At 48.1% G+C, this 21,032-nt stretch overlaps 1 protein-coding gene across 9 annotated transcripts in view; it reads right to left on the bottom strand.

The window, feature by feature from the left end:
• Nucleotides 1–22: 22 nt before the first annotated feature.
• The window catches only part of cbfa2t3 (CBFA2/RUNX1 partner transcriptional co-repressor 3), a 212,842-nt gene continuing 191,832 nt past the window's right edge, over nucleotides 23–21,032 (bottom strand). For 5 of the 9 annotated variants that reach the window (XM_062470758.1, XM_062470757.1, XM_062470765.1 and 2 more), the window contains 11 exons: nucleotides 18,886–19,041; nucleotides 16,555–16,796; nucleotides 16,201–16,290; nucleotides 14,439–14,620; nucleotides 12,245–12,522; nucleotides 11,621–11,721; nucleotides 10,130–10,355; nucleotides 9,642–9,710; nucleotides 8,851–8,904; nucleotides 6,680–6,870; nucleotides 23–5,668 (listed from right to left, as the gene is read on the bottom strand). In XM_062470758.1, the coding sequence (XP_062326742.1) occupies nucleotides 5,294–5,668; nucleotides 6,680–6,870; nucleotides 8,851–8,904; nucleotides 9,642–9,710; nucleotides 10,130–10,355; nucleotides 11,621–11,721; nucleotides 12,245–12,522; nucleotides 14,439–14,620; nucleotides 16,201–16,290; nucleotides 16,555–16,796; nucleotides 18,886–19,041 (1,964 nt within the window). In that variant the 3' untranslated portion in view covers nucleotides 23–5,293. The remainder of the gene's footprint in view (nucleotides 5,669–6,679; nucleotides 6,871–8,850; nucleotides 8,905–9,641; nucleotides 9,711–10,129; nucleotides 10,356–11,620; nucleotides 11,722–12,244; nucleotides 12,523–14,438; nucleotides 14,621–16,200; nucleotides 16,291–16,554; nucleotides 16,797–18,885; nucleotides 19,042–21,032) is intronic. The other 4 variants (XM_062470759.1, XM_062470761.1, XM_062470763.1 and 1 more) reach the window with 4 other exon arrangements.

The raw sequence follows: 21,032 nt of genomic DNA, 5'->3' as shown, positions 1-21,032 counted from the left end.
AGAAAATCAGGAGACCTAAGGGTAATGTTTAATTTCATTTTTAATGACACAATTACATAGTTCAACACAGACAATAACCTGAATTAGAATCATGTACAGCTTCACACATCCAACAGAGCGCACAGATAAAGAGGAGAAAGAGCAACAGGGAGTAAAGCATGCAAGAAATAAATAAACGTCTGAATTAAATTCTTCTGGCACAGTTCACTTCATCTAAAGAATGGTAACAGGAGGACCCTTGAAGAGGAAGAAAAAAAAAAGAAAAACATTTTCTTCAAAGCGCGGACCTCTCCTACAGAAATATAGTATTTTCTGTAATAATGTATTGCACAATACAGTATAATAATGCCTACACATAAAAAAAACAAGCTTTTGTTGTCTCCAAGCTATAATAGAAAACACCACTATCCCCACCATGGCATTTTGGCAAACCAAGTACACCTTCACCAACTCAACTTGGTTTAGTGTGGACCTTACAGGGCTAACCATCAGACAAACTACAAAACTCCATTGGTATATATAGGTGTAAACTGGTTAGGGGAGGAGCAGGTGCCAAGCTGTTAGTATTTGTAATTTGTCTTCTTCATATATGATGATGATCGCCATAACAGATAACTGTGAGAAAGAATTGTATGTAGATCAAAAGGAATGGAAGGGTATCTATTCAGTACACCCCAGGACTGTGGATTTCAAGCAGAATAACAATAGCCAACACTGAAGTTTTGATGGGATATAATCATAGTCTATGACACAGTGACAGGTAGACTAATCTGCTTCCTCTGTATACCTCAACAGACACTGCTCTAGCCCAACAGGATGGCTCAGAGGCTAGAGGGGAAGTAAAAAAGATATGGAAATATAATTTTTGGTTGGATTTTCGTCAGTAATGCAGTCACTGTTGTGACAGCTCTTTGTGTTATATTTGTGTTTCAGGGTTGGTTGGCAGACTAGAAAAGAATGCAAACACACTGAGTGGAGCATGATGGGTATTTGCAGTGGAATTGTCATCATCACAGCCCTATGTAGTAGATATGGTGTGTCCATTAAATGTAAAGGGAGAAAGAATGCTAGCGATGCCGTTTACATCTTTTTCTCTGCCATTCATCTGCCCAATGTGTTTCATTAAAGCTCAGAAAGTTTCAAGTATGTTTGTACAGAGAAATTAAGAAGTAAGGATAAAAAGTAAACCCCCACACACACACAGACACACACACACACACACACGCACACATGTAAACACATACACACATACAGACATGCATTTATTCTATCCACAAGCAAGGTTTTGTCAAAGCATCTAACAGGAATTCTAAATTTCATCTATCCTTTCCTCCAAACCGAGTCATTAGATATGTTTTACAGGAACAAGCGCTTTGATTGCTTGTCTTGTATCAATAATTTACCCAATCTCCTCCCTTGGCGGTGCATCTTTTTTTGTGTTTTTTTCCTATGTGCTCAGGGCATGTGTATATTTCAGACACTTTGGTTAATTGATACAGTGGAGCTCCATCTTCCTCTGGTCATGTCCTACTCTACACTCCATGTCAACATCTACAGCCCCATAGGATAACTTTGGTCTGTGCTTCTTATTGGTTTAGGACAAGAAATGGCATGTAACAGGTTTGAGTTTCATTTGGTAATGAGAGAACAATAGAGTGTATGTTGGACACAGTGGACATGGTGTGTGTCCAGTGTAGTAGAGAGATGGTTGACTACAGGCTGGTTGAGTGAGGCTGGACATGTCTTCGAAACATGTGGAGTAATTGATGATGACAAATCCTTTGACAACCCTTACCATTTCAGAACATCTCAGTGTGTTTGCATGCCCGCCAACAACCTTGCTTTGAAAACCCGGGATCGTGGCCCAGTCCTTAGCTGTACGGTTCCAGGAGGTAGGTATTGAGGTGGGGGCGTTGGGGGAGAGGTGGGGGGTATGGTTTGAGGCGCAGGTTAAGATCGTGCTGAAGAGGTTCACCAACACAAATGGGCTGAAGTCGATGCATTATTGGTAACATACTGTACAGGACACACACAAAGGCTACATACAGATGTAAGGGTACCTCACAGTTCATCACATTTGAGAGGTTTATATATTATGTTTGATAAGGGCATGTAGTAAACTAGACCATGTACATAATGTGGTAAATATAGCAAATGGTTCAATCTAAACGTCTGATTCCTTAATGTCACTCTAAAGATGTGAGAGACCCTTGCTATTACTGGAACATTCCAAACAAAAGGCGTAACAGAAATATTTGCAAAGTTTGGTCCATTTCAGAGGTTACACAGCCAAATCAAGTCCTATATACCCAAATAATTTAGTTATAATAAAATGGGCCTTTTGGGTTTGTAATTTCCCCTCAAATCATAATTCAAGAGCATCTCTGTGTCTCATGGGAATATGTTGTCTGAGAGCTTGTAAGTCTGGAACTGTGACAACTGTGACAACTCTACCTATATGTAAAAACGTAGAAAGGTCTACACTCTGTTCCAGAACATACTGTATGTGTCCACGCTGCATCTGCATGGACAGGATGGGAACACAGTCGGCAGTGACAAGATCAAAAGTTAAAAGGTTAGTTGGGAATTTCCATTCAGGGATTTAATTACCTCCTTACTCTAGGCTGCTTCATGGGGTTGTGGGTTGCTGTGGATGGAGGCTGGACCACTGCAGTGGCATGTCAGACCAAAGGATGGCAATGTTTCTCACAGTTTCAGACGGTTCCCCTCCGGTTGGGAGTTAGTTATAGAGTATGACATGTCAATCAACCGCAACCCCTACTGGAGCACTTTAAGGAGATGATTGTGACCAGTTTACACAACCACTTTTGACTGATTGTGTTAGTCTGCTAGAAATGAAGCGGCCACTGTTAACTTGAGAAGTTATTAATTATGATTGAAAACCAACAAAATAATTGTAAAGAAAAAGAAATCATATTGTGGACATTATACTTTAAAGGTTTCTGTTATTTGGCAAACACATTTTTGGACCTCTTTAAATACTATGTACATTCACATTAAGTTACTGATGTTGCTTTAAATATATTTATATGTATCTCTATTATATGACACCCTAAGGGGCAGTTGCTGAGGTCCCTTTCAGTAGCTGAATTCTCTTCATATTGCACCTCCGTCCTCTCACTGTCTTACAATGCGAGCAATATAAAATATTCTACAACAGGAGTTTCTTCAATTCAAAATTCAACAATAAGTACAATATGGGGCTTTCTCTCTCCCACAGAGTGTCTTTGCTCTGACTTCAATGTTCAGCCCAAATGAACGAGAGAGAATAAAAGACAAAAACAATATTTGTGTTTCTGGGTACATACAAAGGATAGCACAGGTAGACAGCATCAGAGACAGAGACGTTATTGAGAAACATAAATTATTCTATCTACAAGCAGGATCATCCCTATCCCACAGAACTGTTCTAAGGTTCTGTCCTAAGTGGTGTCGGGTTAGGGGGAAGGTCAGGTGTGACTGGGGATTGAGAGAAGCTGGAGGGGTGAGGAACAAACAGGAGAGATTTTGGGGGGAGGTAGAGAGATAGAAGAGAAAAAACAAACAAATCTACACTCCTCAATGAGGCTCTTTAGTCTGTTTCTCATGCTTTGGAAAAGGATGGAGGAGGGTGAAAAGGTACAACAATTCATTCAAATGTTTCCTCTTCATAGAGATCTTAGAAAAAACGAATAGGAAGGAAGGTCGTAGCCGTAATGTACAATGCTTGCTTGGACAGGGTTTTTTCAGTTTTTTTGAGGTTTTTGGCAGTTCCTATGCCATTCGTATTCCGTTAGATGCCAAGTATCTGTTTTGTCTTTTTTTTCTATACCATTTCCTTCTCTTGTCTTTGCCATTTAGAGTACTATCTTGCTCAGTCTCTTGTCCTTCCCTCTCTAAAGTCTTTGTGGCAGGTGTACTTGAGTACAACATTCCGCTAGGGTGTTTTCTAGTCTGAGCTGCCACTGAGGAAGAGTCAATGTAGGCCAGGACAGGAGAGTAGAGGTCAGCCACAGACCAGCTACATACTTCCTCAAAATACAGAATCCTAGTTGGTCTGTGGGCCTGCTTGTCTGGCAGACTGTATCCAGTCTGGTAGTCCTGCTGCTCTGCTACAGCCAGTGTCCTTCAGGGCTCAATCTGCTACTGAGGAGGTGATGTTGCTTGCGTTTGGTTACAAGATGAGTGCTTCTCCTTGTCTCCCATTAACTTTGGCAGTGTAATAAAAAGGTTTGGATTGTGTTTTTTCTTCTTCTTTGAATTCATTTGGGTTTACATCGGTACAGAGAGGTGAGTCCGGTGTAGATTTTCTTGGCTCGCTAGCAAGGTAGTTAACAGGTTTTTTATTTTATTTCTGACATTATTATTATTATTAGCATCATTATTATTAATCATTCAGAATATTTGGACTTTTTTTCCCTTAAAGCCAAAAAAGAAACATTAGATAAATAATTAGCCGTGTTGTGAAAGGAAGAGTTTCTGAGGAATCAAATTGCACCAAGTATTTCTCCTGTTCTTCTCCGGTTTAACAAATGTATTAAGACCCTTGTCTGTCTCCATACCATGTTGACACTATACAGGAACTGTCCAGACTGACAGAATGAGTGGCCACATCTCTGATTGGTCCAGACTGGTAGTGCACATGCTGGGGTTGGAGCATTGCTGAAGCTTGGTTAAAGCATAATCTGCTCCAAGTGCTTATCAATCTAGGTATCTCCTACTTACTTCTGCTTTACCTCCATCAGTCTTGTTATAGGGTCCATGCATGTCCATGACACATACATCATCTCACTGAGTTTATATCTCTGAGGCTATGGGTTGGTCTAACATGGATCTCAAAGCTTATATTACTCAACATGATCAGAGCTCACCTATCAACTCCATGCATTCATAGTGGGGCAAGGAGAGATGAGATTTTCTCTCTGTGTTGGTGTCTGTCTTAGAGCTTCAGTGAAGGAAGGCCCCATACTAGCCATGCTAAACAAATACAGTGGACCCCAAGCAACTTATTTTAAGCCTGTAGATTGGTGCATTTGAAATAGAGAAAGCCTATGTAGCCGGCAGGAAAAAAAAACATTTTTGGAGGCTGGGGAGTTGAAAGAATGAGGTCAACGTCAGGTAGCTAAAAGTATTCAGTAAGTGGGTGACGCGGTGTAGCTTTTTCTTACAGCTGTAGTTAGGAAGGAGTGAATGAATGGAGTGCAGATGGACAGAGATTCCTCAGTTTGGTTTGGATGCAGGGTGCTGTAGCTTCAGTGGATGTGGCGGGGGGGGGGGGGTGACAGACGCACGGTCAGCGGGAGGTGGCATCCAGCAGAGCGGGCGTGGCAGGGGTGGTCGACCGAGAGGCACTGCTGGAGCTGGAACTAGCCTCTTTGGGACTCGAGGACATGCTCCCAGCCCCTCCGCCCACAGTGCTCTGTCCAGTCAGAGACAGCGGGCCTGGGGGCCCGTTCTCCGAGTGGGTAGGTGGTGCAGTGGAGGAGGCTGAGGCGGAAGAAGGGGTGCCCAGGGGGACAGAGCTGTTCCCGGGCAGGCCCTGAAGCCCCTGGCCACAGACGTGATGGTGCTTCTCCCAATCCTTGTGCTGGCAGAAGGAGCCACAGTAGCGCGCAGTGTTGCAGCCACTGCAGGTCTCGCTGGCCTTGCGTCCACAGTTCCAGCAGCTCTGGAGAGGCAGTGGGGAGAAGAAAAAAGGTTGATAAAATAAATCTCTGGGCATTAAAACCATCCATATGCCTCTTTATTTAAAACTGTTATTCTGTGACATGTGGGTCCTTGTTTAAGCTCTATTGATCACCTAAAAAGAAAGAATTAGAGCATTAACTCCAAGGGAGTTAATGCACGTTCAGTAAAATGTCTATGTCGACTTTTCCCGGGAACAAAAGTCCGGTTGAATACTCAAATTACTGAGCATTACTGATTACGTTGCATAGCTGGAATGACACATGACAGACAACAAAAATCTCATAGCCATCACAAATGAGCCTAAAGAGTTCCAGCAGTTGTTGGTGGTGGAGCATGTGGTGGCCCTGGCCCTGGCTCAATGCTCCAGCCATCTGGGGCTGCTGTTGCCCTGGCAGGCCTCTGGACTACGGCCCCAGGCCCCACTAACCTCCTGCCAGCGTGGATAAGCCAGGGTCTGGTCAGACAGCTGGGTCATATGCAAATTTGGATTGTTGAACTTGTAAAATTGAAAGATCTGGTACTTCCAAATTGTAATCTCAGAAACATCCAGTCAAAATGTATTGTGGAGATTCTTCTTCTCTATACATTTGAGTATGTCTAGAGACTTATTGTAGGCCTCAGAGAATAGAGATATACATTAGCATCACTATGACATGGCAACACTAGGGGGAATAGGAGAGCACTTTATATGACTATATGGCTCAGGAAGATGCAGGGAGAAAGTGAGTGAGAGAATGAGGAACCAAAAAGGTAAGGGGTAGACAAGCTAGTTAAGTTTGTCTGAGAGAGGACAGTATGAGTTACAGTTGAGGTGTGGGATGGTGTGTCCTATTTTAAGGATGCCGTGAAGTGCTTCTGAGTGTTTGCACAGGAGGCCTGTTCCATGTGTGACAGTGTGTCGTGTGAGGAACCGCAGTGACAGACAGAGGCTGTGAACAGGATGTGAATGTATGGGCATGAGGGTTTAAGACAGGGAGTCTGTGATGCTCACTTCGCTGGAGTCCTCCTGCTGGTTGATGACAGTCAGTGCGTCCTCCGACGCCTGTCGCTTGGCCTCGGCCAGGGCTCTCTCCATCTTAGAGCGCTCGGCAGAGATCATCTCATGGGCTTTCCTCTCTGCATCCGACACAGCCTTCTGGAGCTCCGACATGGCCTGTCTCTTCACCTCGTTCACTGCCTCCTCTGACATAGACATGAGGGAGTGACAGAAGAGCGAGAGAGAGACAAAGAAAGATAAAGGCGTCAGTTCCCATGCCCATTCCTCTTCTCCCAGTTTGCTCTTCTCTGTCATCCTTTATTGAGGCTCTTTAAGCTCTGTGCTTGTTTTATCTCAGCAAACAGATGTACATCATTCAAGATTTAACACGTTTGCAAAAAAAAAGAGCTCCCTTTTAATAATTCATCTCAGCACGTCTGGTAACAATCAGTTTCAAGTGAGAACGGCAGATGTCACCGAACTTTGATCATCAACTGGAATACTAACCCAGTACTCTGTGGCCTGCAGTTGTATGATGGTGTCTAGTCACTGTGTACTTCCTGTTTTTTTCCTGGGAGAAATCACCTATCTGACATGACTGGACCACAAACAGCTGTGAGGATTACCTGCTGTCACCCATCCAGTTAGGTTAGATCAGAGATAACCCCAGGGAATTATGTATTTGTCAGGTATCCATCCAGACAGGGTCTGGGAGCCCTGGGAGGGAGAACTACCTCCCTAGTGATACATGGCTGTACTGACAAGGGTCCTATGTGCTGTAACTGTCAACATTATGAGTGAATATAGGCTGTGTTTTTAGAACAATCAGGTGTGCGCTCCTTCTACAGATGCAGGATCAAAATAGAAGCTTCCAGAAAAACTCCTGCTGCAGCTCATTAAAGGTAGGAATCACCATTTCTGTCCCTTTATTTATCTGCCGTGGTAGGATGGACCTAAACTGGACAGAAATAGCCAAGTTGAAGGCAATTTTTTTTCTGATGTATTTCTACCTTTTCTTTCTTCAACTCTTCTCTTCTCTTCTCTCTCTCTCTCTCTCTCTCTCTCTCTCTCTCTCTCTCTCTCTCTCTCTCTCTCTCTCTCTCTCTCTCTCTCTCTCTCTCTCTCTCTCTCTCTCTCTCTCTCTCTCTCTCTCTCTCTCTCTCTCTCTCTCTCTCTCTCTCTCTCTCTCTCTCTCTCTCTCTCTCTCTCTCTCTCTCTCTGGAGAAGGTGGTAGCCTATTTTACAATAATATAATTAATCACCAAGTTCATAAGCAAATTGAAACATCATGGTTACAAATCTTATAACATAAAAAATCCCATCTGGTAGAGCAAAGAAGCCAAATAAAGGCCTTTGGTTACTCCCTCACCTACCATGCGTGCACACGCACACACGCACACATGTGCGCCTCATATGTAACTGTCCTATTCCCCTGCTTCTCTCCAGCTGTCTCAGGAGGCTGTGCAGGTAGACAGGTGGAGATGGGGGGCCTGCTCACTCCACACGGTGGAGGTGCTGTAATGATGTGGGTGTGTGTGCGTGTGTGCAAGCATGTGTGTATCCCTGATGAGCCTGACTCCCCTACTCTCTAACTGGAGAAGTAGTTAGTATTCCGTCAGTATCCTCCACACCTCCCACACACGTCTCACTGCTTTCTTCATCCCTCTCTACCTTCATCCTTCATTTCATTTCTCCACCCTTTTTTTTCCTCTCCATCGGTGCGTGCTTCTTCCACTCACTATCTGCACTATCCTCTGTCGCTCAATAATCAAGCCAAATGCATGCACCACTAAGATTAGTTTGCAAATTTAATTATTTCTTATCAAGGAGACTGCAGAGCAGATGCTAGAGCAATTAGCACTTAATGGAAAACACGGGAGTAGCAATATTAACGTTTTAATTCCAGGGGGATTTGGCAGGTTTCTGGGATATCTTTTTTTTTTTCTTATTTCTTTTTTACACTTCAGATCTTGTTTTTCAAAGGCACTGTAGTCTCTCAACCTGAACTACTCCACGGAGGATGTGTCTGGTTTTAATTAAAGAAGGACTGAAGTTAGCCTGGCTTCTAGGAACGAGGTAGGATCGTGTTGGCAAGCCAACACGCACGCACACGCATGCACACACACACACGCATGCACGCACAGACACACACACACATGAGGATGAGATGGGCGGTTGTTACTCACCCTGCTTGTTTTGGAGCTGCTTTAGAGCTGGGGAAAGCTGGATACCTGGGGTACCTGTATGAAGAACAACTGCAGTTACAACTGACTTCTCTCAGCACAGTAGTTCGCAGAGAGCAGCAGCATCTAGTCCCTTGACAGTTCTGTACTAGAATATGACTGATTATGGCTGTACTAGAATACGACTGTACTAGAATTTGACTACAGTTTAATTGTTCTGGGACTGGAGAGGAGCAGAGGCTATAACACAGCTTACTCCTGGGAAGGGCTGTACTGCACATACAGCCACACACACACAGCCCTGTAGATGATAGAAACATAGCAGCTATCTTCAGTATTATGTCCCAGCCAGTACAAAGCCATATTACTCTGAAAGGTTTATGTTCAGTATTGTCATATTCAAATTATTGAGAACTATGAGGCTGCTTTTGTGGTAGGACCCAGGTAGGCTGTGGTCTCATCTGTGCTGCACTGCTTTGGCCTGGGTTTGGCCTTCTTTGGCCTGGCAAGGTGACTGAATTTTCACTGCAAGTTGAACTGCAGTCGCCTTTCATAGCGGTGACAGAAGGAGAGCACTCAGCCTTGATGACAGTCAGACAAGGCTCTCCATCCCTGCCTTACAGCCTACCAGGCCTACTGCTGAATGTAGAAGGAGGACCACTGCTCTGTGTGTGTGTCTTCCGTTTGTGTATTTCAGCTGTTTGTGTGTTTTTCCTGTAAGTGTTTTGTTTCATAGAATACGTGTGTGTGTGTCTTTGGGGGTTTGTGTGTGAAAGAGAGAGTGTGTTTCTTACCAGCTTTCCTCCAGATCTCCTCTGGAAGGTATCCAGATGCAGGCCTGTGGAGGAAGTCTCTATGGATCTCTGAAAGACACACACATGCACCGTCAGTATCCACTCCACACACACACACACACACACAAACACACACAGGCGCAACCCTAATAATCCTTGCTCTCTTTGTCTCCCAATGCATTGCTTCAAGCATGATTTACACTAAAGCCGACAATATGGGTCTACTTTGCAAGTGTTTATGTGAGAATGACCCTTGATCCCCAACATCTGACCTCTGACCCCTGGGAGCATGCCAGTGGCACTGAGGTGAGTCCAACCGGATGAAATGTTCAAGACCATTGACCGATACATTACTAAATGTGCCGGCCTGACACATCTGTCTATTCCATACAACACAGACAAATACTTTTGCTCTTTGCAACACTTCTCCTTCTGAACGCTCCTGAACACTTGGGCTCTGTGAACGTGCCCGGTCGCAGTGGAAGTACCTATGGGCTGAGACTCGCTGCTGTTAGCTGTGTTGGAGGAGTTGTGGTGGTGAGGAGGAGGAGGAGGGCGGTGCTGTCCGTTGCTCCCACCTTTTTTCATATCCTCCACATCGCTGTAGCGACGGATCCAGTGGTTCATCTCCTCGCGGTCGGCCTCCTGGCAACGGCGCAGCACTGTCAGCGACCGGCGCGTCTTCTCCACCATGTCCATGATGCAGTTCAACAGCTGGGGGGGAGAGGAGTGTGGTTTAGATGGGAGGAATATGGAGAGATGGCTAGAAGGCTTCTCCCAACAGACACAGTCGTAGCAGCTGTTTACCAGAGCAGGAGGGTCAGAACAGCCCCTAACAGACCAGCTTCACATGAGGTCAGATCAACAGTTCATTCACACTGTTTCCAGAATTGTGTGGTAAGGCTGAGGAAAACACAATCATAAATTCATCTGAAGTGCGTTCTACTGATGGAGGTAGAACGATATCAAGGGTTTGCGTCATTTTGGAGCAACTCTGGAGTCTCTGGAATCCATTTAGAAGTAGTCAGAGTGTTTCAAAGCCTGTTTTTTGGAGTGCGTCTGTGCCCCTTTTAGCGAGACCCAACAGTGGTGAGTGTGTGTGTGTGTGTGTGTGTGTACGTGTGTGTGCGTGTGTCAGGTTGAGTGGTTATACAGAACAGTACAGCAGCCATGGCACTGTAACAGCTGTGCTACTGATAGAAAAAGGCTGAACCAATTCATTCCACCCTTCTGCTCAGATGTCTGCTAAAACATTTCCTTATTTCTTTCTCTTTGTCTCTCTCTTTTTGTCTCTCTTTCAACCCTCACCCTGTTTTACTCTGAGCCTCCACCCCCAGTCTGCAAAATGGATTTGACATCCCCTCCATTAATTCGGTCTCGTTCTGCCTCTGATATCTCCCTCCCTCCCTCCCTCCCTCTCTCCCTCCCTCCCCTCTCTCTCCATCTCTCTCTCCATCTCTCTGTGTTAGCTCTATCTGTGGAGTGGTTCTGGTTTGGCAGGGGTCCAGGCTTGGCCGGTTCCTCCATGACTGCAGCTCTTGTCTCAGCTGCTCTGCCCAGCTGGGGATGCTCTCTGCTGGCTCCCTCGCTCCATCTGAGGCCCTGCTCACCCTGTCTGAGTCTGTGTGCATGTGTATGTTTGTGAGCGAATACAGCATGTTTGGGGAGGGAGAGAGGGGTGTCTCAGTCTGGGTGAAGTTGAGTTCCCTGGTGTGTGTGTGTGTGTGTGTGTGTATGTAGGAGTTTCTGTTTTGTCCATTCAGCTCCTAGAACTGAGACAACCTCTTTAGAGTCAGCTGGCCATCACAATACAGCTCAGCTGTGGCTATGGTTCTTAAATCTGTCAACAACACCCCCTTGGTCTCTCTACGTACCCCCCACCCCACCTCCACCTCCACTGGTACTGAGGGACAGTATGTTGCATGAGTGGTGAAAGTGTGTGTAAAGTGGGTGTGTATAAAGGAAACAGGAGTCCCTACCCCAGCGATACGTACATTATCTAGATGCTTCCACTCCTCGGCCCATTCTCGATCTGTCAGTCGGTGATCAATTACTTCCTCCTGGCGTGCCCCGTGAACGGCTGCAACACAAAGAGGCCCAGTGCAGCACTTAGTCGCCAGGGTAAGGATGATGATGCTATGTGTACATTCTCACATATAGCCATGGCAGCCATCTTGGCTCCAGATTAAGGTTCTGTAGCTTGCTTATGGTTGTGATTCTGGCTCTGGCAGAGAGAAGACATATCTGGCTGCCTGGGAGGACATTTCCAAGCATGTGTCGCTAGCTGGTGGGCTTTTAATAGATCCACTGCCATAGGGATTATCAGAATCAACTCACAACCTGCCTTTGTTCTGTAGACACATACTGTACATGGAAGGGCATAGCTCTCTCCTCTCATCTTACATGACCAGAGCCACCATCCGAGACTTTATCAAATCAGTGGGTCAAAACTAAGCAAATAACAAAGGGTCACGATGAACTGTGCACAATGTAGAGAATAAAGAATCACATTTTCCTCTCGTTCTCTCTGTCTCTCTTTACTCACCCCCACCCCACTCACTCCTTCCCCCGCTCTCCCTCCCCCCTCCTTCCCACTACCCTACCGGTGGGCCGGTGTCGTTCCCGGCCGTCGCGGTGTTCGTTGTGCCGGTAGGCGTCCCGGTAGTGGTGGGCCAACGCCATATCCTCCAGCCGGTAGTGCTGTGGGGCCGGGGGGTTGGGGGGGTGGGGGAGGCCGTTGGGGGGGTGGGGGAGGCCGTTGGGGGGCGGATGGGCGGGCAGGCCTGTGCTGGGGCTGAATCGCTGGCTGGGGCTGATGGTGCAAGGCCTCTTGGCTAGGTGTTCAGGGTGCAGGCCCTCTCTCTCTGAACTGTCTTTGGTCCTGGGGGAGGGGAGAGAAGAAGGGAGGGGGAAGGATATGGGTCGGAGGAGGGAAAGAAGGTAGGCATGGCTACGTATAAATGACAACGATTCATGACTATGACTTTACAGGTTAGAGTGTGCACGTGTTTGTGGTTTGTGATTGTTGGATGTGTGGAGTTGTGTGTCCGCATTCCTCATGTCCACTTTGGCCCCCAGCCCCCAGCCTCCCACCATCCCTGCAGCGAGAGGAGATCTGGCTGAACACAGATGTGCTCCAAATGCAACACCACAGCCTCCCACTGCAGGCAGTGTCTCAGGGCACAACTCAACCTCTTAATCTCAATCTGCCTCCACATCCCTCAGATTAAAGTAGCGCCCCAACCCCATCACACACTCATACACAAACACACCAAGCATGTGTGTGTGTGTGTGTTTGGCAGATGTTCATGTGTGTTTTTGTCCACCATCTGGCCCGCGCGGCGGCGAGTGTTGATATTAATCTGTTTATCAGGGTGGGACAGTTGGGCATCCAGAGGTAAACCCCTCCATCATTCCTGAGATCAGGGAGTCATGTGGTCAAATGAATGTGTGTGTGTTTATGTTTATTAGTGCATCTGATGTAGCCATGTGTGTATGTGTTTGTCTGGCACAGATTTTTGCTGTGTATTTTTATGTAGACCTAGGAGTGTGTGTGTGTGTGTGTGTGTGTGTGTGTGTGTGTGTGTGTGTGTGTGTGTGTGTGTGTGTGTGAAAGACTGGGGCATTCGTTTACATTTTAGACCCCAATCTCGGATGACTATACAAGAAAACATGCATGTGAGTGTGTGTGTGTATGTGTGTGTACATCTTTCACCACAAACCAGAACAACAGCTGGCTGTGGCCTGTGTCTGTCCAGCAGTCCGGCCTGATCTGACACTATAAACCAGGGACTGGGAGAGGGCAGGAGGGATAGAGGGAGGGAGGGGCAGTGCAGAAGTGTGCAAATTACAGCAGGATTGCCCCCCGTCCTTCCCCCACAGGATGAGCTGAAGCAGGGGTTGTGCAGATCACCATCTGGACACAGCCCTGACATATGGAGAGGAGAGGGGAAGGGAGGAGAGGAGAGGGGAATGGGAAAGGAGGAGAGGGGAGGGGAGGATGGGAGAATGGGAGAATGGGAGAAGGGGAGAAGAGGAGAAGAGGACAGAAATAATACTACTCCTCTCTTCCTCTGCCTCTCTACTTCCCCTATCTATTCCCCTATCCAGTCCAATGTTTCTGAGCAAAAGGGCTGTGGAAGGCTGCAACAGGCCTCTGTCTATGCCTGTATCCTTACTGAGCAGACTACATAGGGAAGGACAGAGCAGGCACTGTGAATGCAATGGATGCCCTCACACTGGCATAGAGCTGTATAGTACACTGTTACTGTTACTGTTACTGTGCCTCTGCTGCTATTTCATGGTATCTCTCTTTCTGTCTTCTAACTTATTGTCCCTCTTTTTTTACTCCTCTTTCTCTCTCTCTCCCCCTTTCTCTCTTCATGCCTTTCTGCCTTCACCCAACTGTCCCTCCCTCCCTGGAAAGGTGGCAGAAGGGAGAGGGCTTCTCTCGCTCCTTCTCTACCTCCCTTACATTTACATTTACATTTAGTCATTTAGCAGACGCTCTTATCCAGAGCGACTTACAGTAAGTACAGGGACATTCCCCCGAGGCAAGTAGGGTGAAGTGCCTTGCCCAAGGACACAACGTCAGTTGGCATGACCGGGAATCGAACTGGCAACCTTCGGATTACTAGCCCGATTCCCTTCTTCCCCCTTCTTCTTTTGTAAAATAGGAAAAGTGAGTTGTTTTACAGCATTGTGTCCGGATTGTGAGAGTCTGTGTAAGTCTATTTTGTGTGTGTGTGTTTGTGGATGTGTGTCCATGTGTGCACGCTGGTCAGTTCACTGACATACCTGTCTGGTGTCCTCCTCTTGCCGTGCTCATTGACCTCTAGCATTATTTCAGAGGAGTCCAGGGGGGAGCTGGCATTGGCGTCCAGCAGCAGTTGCTCGTGCTGGGCTAGGTACTGGGCCGGGGTCTGCTTGGCCATCCGGGCACAGTGGAGCAGCTCTCTCTGAAGCAGGGGCAAGTTAGCCTGGGAGACACACACACAAACAAGACAGATAAGTTAACTCATGTACAGTGTTTTAGGCTCCTGAAGTAGGAACTGGAAAGGAGAAGGTGATCTCTATTTGCTGTCCCTCCGATGTGAGACGTCACATCAGAGAGAGAGAGAGAGAGAGAGAGAGAGAGAGAGAGAGAGAGAGAGAGAGAGAGAGAGAGAGAGAGAGAGAGAGAGAGAGAGAGAGAGAGAGAGAGAGAGAGAGACAGAGACAGAGACAGAGACAGAGACAGAGACAGAATGAGATAAGACAGATCCCTCAACACATTCCTCCCCAGTGTATATCTCCTCCAGGGTGAGTGTGTGTGTGTCAGTCTGCCTGGTGTGTGGTGAGACCATACATCTGGGACATGGCAGAGCTGCTCTCTGTCAATGTGACAGTGTAGGAGAGCTATCTGACAACATGGCCACACATATAAACACACACACACACACGCTCATTATCACCTCCTCTAACAAGACAGTCCTGGATCGCCTTGAAAAACACACACACTCACACACAAAAACACGGGGCAAATACCATTAAAAATAATCAAAAACTCTATCCAAAGTGCAGTGTGTTACAGTTAATAGGCACAGAAAGCAACACAGTACAGTCTGTGACATAGATGTCAGAGTGTTTGTGTGAGTGAATAGATGTGTGTCTGTGTGTTGCATACATTCCATCCACAACAGCACACAACAACATGTCTGGAGCCTCAGAGAAAGGCCAGGCTCCGACCCTGGAAGCTTGACCCAACCCCCTCCCCCACCCCACCCCGCCGGTCTCTGCTGGGAACAATCAGGGGACAGAGTGCGTGGGACAGGAATGTGTGGCCTGGTCACTGCTAGGCAGCATACCCAGCACTCAGTACTGAGACACACACATACACACACTTCTATGGCGTTGTGTCTTTAGATTCGTAGAGTTTCCTACAGCTGTAGTCTTGTGTTGTCACGACAGCAGTATGATGAGAGAGAGGGTGGGATGGACAACCTAACAGACCCCTGACAGTAGGCAGAGGACTAGATCACAAGGCATCAACACATCAGCCTCCCCCACCAACATCTGTCAGTGGCTCTACACACACACACACATGCACACACACACACTCACACACTGCAGCCCAGGGTAGACACTGGTGCTCCAGATTTAATGAATCACAAACACTGGCCATATGGTCCTGGAGATCAGCAGGAGCAGAATGGGCTGGATGGACATCAGGGTCTGGGTGGCTTCAATCACACACACACACACACACACACACACACACACGCACACACACACACACACACACGCACACACACACACACACACACACCCACACACACAGACACACACACACACTTCAAGGAACACCACCGCTCAGACAGAGTATTCAGGTCAGACTGTGTTCTGGCGGCCATGTCTTTGTTAGTTAGTGTGTCAGCCTGGACTGCTAACTCTCTCATCATCACCATATGGTCAATCTGAGCTGGGGGACTCTCAGAGGCTGACTCACAAATAGAAACAGACGTGTGCACACACACGGTAGACACACAAATTGATAGGGTGATGGGTGGGAGTCCCTTACCTTGAGGAATGGAATGACAAAGGGACGCAGAGGAAAGTTGGTGGCCTCCTGGAGTTTAGAGTGGAACTCCTCGATGGTCAGAGTGGAGTTCTGTCAACACCGAGAGACCAAGGGAGAGAGATAAAGACAGACAGAAACAGAAGAGGAGAAAAAGAGAGAAAGCATACGTGACACACAGCACATCACCACTCACTAACACTTCACTATTTTGTTATACATCACATGAATAACTGATTTCTTATGGTTTTTATGTGGCTTCCCCTTACCCAGCCAAACTGCTGTGTACTATGTACCTTCAGAAAGTAAAGAATCTATCACTAGAGTTCAGTGAGTGTCATGTTTCTGTAGACTCACCACCAACCCTAGCACCAGGCTGCGGACCCTCTCTCCGATCTCCGGCGAGATGTCGTTTCCAAACTGCTGCAGCGTGGTGAGGAAACGCTTCAGCTTGCAGAGCTGCCGGGCGCCGCAGGCCGGCGGCAGCTGCTGATTGGACAGCGAGGCAGTAGATGACATGGCGGGCCCGTTGCTGAAGCCGTTGGGTGTCGACGGTGCACCGTTCAGCGAGGTGGGGGAGTGGCTGCTGCCGTTCAGCACTGCGGAGGAGGAGAGAGGGAGGGATAGAGGCATGACTTTGCTGGACTGTCGGCCGTTATCTTCACTCCCTCTCTGCCCTCGGCCCGTGTCCGTCCAGTCCTCAGAAGTGTTGCGGGGAGGGGTGGAGGGGGGTGGAGAAGGCACATGCATCCTAGTGGAGGCACCGTGTGTGGAGAGATCCAGGGTCCAGGCTACAGGCTGCAGGCTTAGAAAGACCGTCCGTCCGTCCACTCTGCACCCTACCCTGCTGCCGCTCTGATCGCTTTGACTGAAGGCAGAGTGTGTCGAGGACTATGTGTGTGTGTGTGTTTGTGTGTGTTGAAGTATGTCGTACAACCTCAGCTGTCTCATTTGACCCCCCCCCCCCCCACACACACACACGCCAGTCGATTGCTCCCCCTCCCGTCCCTTCCCTAGGACACAGCTATATGAGGGACATGTTAAAGAGGGGCCTAAAATAGGCTGGCGGTCTGTGTTACTTTTATTCCAATAGCAGGTGTGCTGCTAAATCTGGCCTTGCACATGTCCACCAGCTGAAAGTAGATTTGCAGCTTTAAGGATCATTGTAGCGTACACACACACACACACACACACACACACACACTCACACACACACACACACACACACTCACACACACACCTCCTCATTCCTCACACACAACACTCCAACTCTAACCCTCCCTCTTTACTACCTTTGCCCTCTTTCACCCAATATCCTCTATACTGTCGACTACAATTCTTTACCTGGTATATTTTTAATCCCATCACTAGCCTCAAGATGCGTGTGTCATCGTATAATCATATAATATATTCATAGATCTATGTCATTCGAACATCATGCCTGTGCAGATGGTGGACCCCCATGGGCAGTAAAACAAGTCTGATGTACAACTGTAGTCTAGTGTAGAGTTATAGTGTGTGTCTTTGTGCGTTTGTATTCAGACATTGTTTATATGTTCAAGATGCCTATGGATCTGTATATGTGTATATGATTACTCTTGAGTGTCTGTATATGTTTGTATGCATGTTTATTGAGTGAGTATTTCTGTCAGTGTGCCTAGAAATGTTCAGACCCTATATCAGCCTGCAGCTCTCTCATGTCTTTCTCAGCTAGTCTAAATGTAAATACCTATCTGAAATGTGTGTGTGTGCATATGTGCATGTGAGAGAGTGTGTGTGTGTATGTGTGAGCGAGTGTGTTTGTAGGTGTGTTTTTTCCAATGTCGACAACAAGAGTTCCTCTTGTTGTTTCCCTGCGCTCTAATCTGCTGCCAGGAGTGTGGATGCATATGGACTGGTCATGTGACCCGACGGTCAGGCAACACTTGTGATCTGGTTTTAGCGAGGGGCGCGAGCTACAGTGGCGACCGCCACAACAGGTGAAACAACACAGCCTGTCATTGCTATATAGGGAAGAAAGTGGTCTGGACACCGCCAAACCCATGTCCCCTCCACTGCTGTAGCATTACAGTTGGTAAACAACACACACGTGCAGGCACATACACACACACACACACACACACAATGCCACAGCCGCCCTCAAACATGCTCAGAGACACTTGTCCCAGCAGCAAGGGCATGCTACACACCCAGACACACAAGTGAATAAAAACACCCCCCCCCACACACACACACACACACAAAGCTGAGAACTTTGAACCAAATGAGCTCATTAGATCCAAAGACCCATGTCCCATCTCATACAACCCATTCCTCTGCTAGATGGGAACCTGACAGACAACACACTGCTCTATTGTGTTAGCATAGCTACAACCTCCGAGATGGGATAGGAGCCAGCCAGGTAGCTGACGATGCAGTTCTACCTTGTCTCAGACAGAAAATGAAGGGACCGAACACACAGGACAACTAACCCCCATCTGAAGCAATAGAAAGATAAATACACCTGACTAACAACCAGCATGGGATCCAACAGGATTGTGTTGAAGGATTTGGAAATAATCTCAATTGAAATCTGTACGGTTGTTGGATTTTGTTAAAGCTTAATGTTGTGTGCATTGTGCTGAGTGATACTGATGTTGCAGTAAAATATCAAAAGTTATGAAAGAGAAAAAAATGCAGGGTCCTTACTTGACTTACTGTTGGTGGGCGTGAATGAAGCGTTTCGATTGGCTGCCTGGCTGACGGCCGGGGGTGGAGGTGGCATTGTGGGCGGAGTCGTCCTAGGCTGGGTTTTGACATCAGCAGGTGAATCTGGCATCGTTCCAACCGTCTGGTCTGAACCACCTACAGAAGGCAAGAGGCAGCTGGTTAGATACACACACACACACACAGACACACACACACACACACACACACACATACACACACACACATACCCACACACAATTATGCACAAACGCAGGTACAGATCCAGAATTATTTACCCAAAGTGAATGCGCACACAGTTTGACTCTCAGTAACAACTCTGCTAAATCAGCAACAGTAACATGTGATCAAAGTGATCAAAGACCCCGCAATGTCACCCTAGAGGAAGTATGAGTCTCACTTCGGAGCTGGGAGAGCTGTCATACAGCACCAGAGACAGTCAGATAGAGGAGCAGAGTGGGATACGATGAGGTCTGGAAGTGGATGCCAAAGAACCACATTCAAGTTCTGGGAGAAGTGCAACACCACCTGCTCTTCTGCTCAGCTGCTAGTGACGGGACACCCCCCACCACCACCCCCGTCCACCCCCCAACCCTGCAGCCCTGACATCCCCATCAGCGACCCCCATCCCGCCTGTCCCTTCCTGTCCCCTCTCCAGACAGCCGTTTGACAGTCAGTGACAAGTGCAGCTGGATCTGCCCCTGTCCATCACACTGGGCCTCCTCCGCCTGCCACCCTGCCCAGCCCCGCTCCTCTACACATCCCACCAGCACCAAACAAGGCAAGGCAGGGACTGCAGGGACACCACAACCAGCCCCGGCCCCAGACCTCTTGTGTCCAGCTTCCACATTCCAGCCCCAAGGCCCAGGCCCTGGCCCTGGCCTCTAGACCCAGCCTGCAGCCCAACCCAGGCCAGAGAGGGTGCAGTAGCTAGACCTGGGATGTCCTCACTGGTAGGATCTCCTAGTTGAATCCAACCAGTCAAGGAGTAGAAGGGGAGCTGTGTGGGCCTGTCGGGGACTTGTGGCTGGAAACTGAAGCCTTCTGATACAAACACATGAGCTATGGACTATGAAGTATTTCACAACCATGGTGAAGATACATTAGCAGTATGTCTTGTGTGTGTGTTTTACAACCAGCCTTATGACCAGCCAACAGTTTGTATGTTTATTTGTGGATCCAAAATGTGCCATTGTGGGTTTGTTTGCAACAGAAAGAGAGAGAGCCCCTATAATCTCCAACAGGACAGGCCACAGACATGCTCTGTGAAGGAGGCTTTAAGCCAGGCGTCTGCTGTAGGTGCTGTCACTCAGCCATCCCATCAGCTGTCCTTCCACTCAGCCCCCTGTCAGCTGGGACGGGACAAGGGTGTTGGAGGACACTGGGAACCAGGACACACACCAACACAGAAAGACACACCTGCTGCTGGCCTCCAGCCACTGTGGCATGTACCACACTCTCCTTGGCCATGTTTGGAACCTCCTCCTCCTGTCCACCCTCCATCCTGCAGGCCTGCAGCCGTCTCCACTGTCCAGTGTCAAACATATCCAGGGTGGTCAGAGCAGCAGGGATGGAGGGTTAGAGGGATGGGGCCTGGAGGGATGGAGGGATGGAGGGTTAGAGGGATGGGGGGCTGGAGGGATGGAGGGTTAGAGGGATGGGGCCTGGAGGGATGGAGTGATGGAGGGTTAGAGGGATGGGGCCTGGAGGGATGGAGGGTTAGAGGGATGGGGGGGCTGGAGGGATGGGGGGCTGGAGGGATGGAGGGATGGAGGGTTAGAGGGATGGGGGGCTGGAGGGATGGGGGGCTGGAGGGATGGAGGGTTAGAGGGATGGGGGGCTGGAGGGATGGAGGGTTAGAGGGATGGTGGCCTGGAGGGATGGAGGGTTAGAGGGATGGGGGGGCTGGAGGGATGGAGGGTTAGAGGGATGGGGGACTGGAGGGAAGGAGGGTTAGAGGGATGGTGGCCTGGAGGGATGGAGGGTTAGAGGGATGGGGGGCTGGAGGGCTGGAGGGTTAAAGGGATGGGGGGGCTGGAGGGATGGGGGGCTGGAGGGATGGAGGGATGGAGGGTTAGAGGGATGGGGGGCTGGAGGGATGGAGGGTTAGAGGGATGGGGGGCTGGAGG

Source organism: Osmerus eperlanus, chromosome 10 (genome assembly GCF_963692335.1).
Source record: "Osmerus eperlanus chromosome 10, fOsmEpe2.1, whole genome shotgun sequence".
Classification (NCBI taxonomy): domain Eukaryota; kingdom Metazoa; phylum Chordata; class Actinopteri; order Osmeriformes; family Osmeridae; genus Osmerus; species Osmerus eperlanus.
This window is presented reverse-complemented; position numbering and strand designations above follow the sequence as displayed.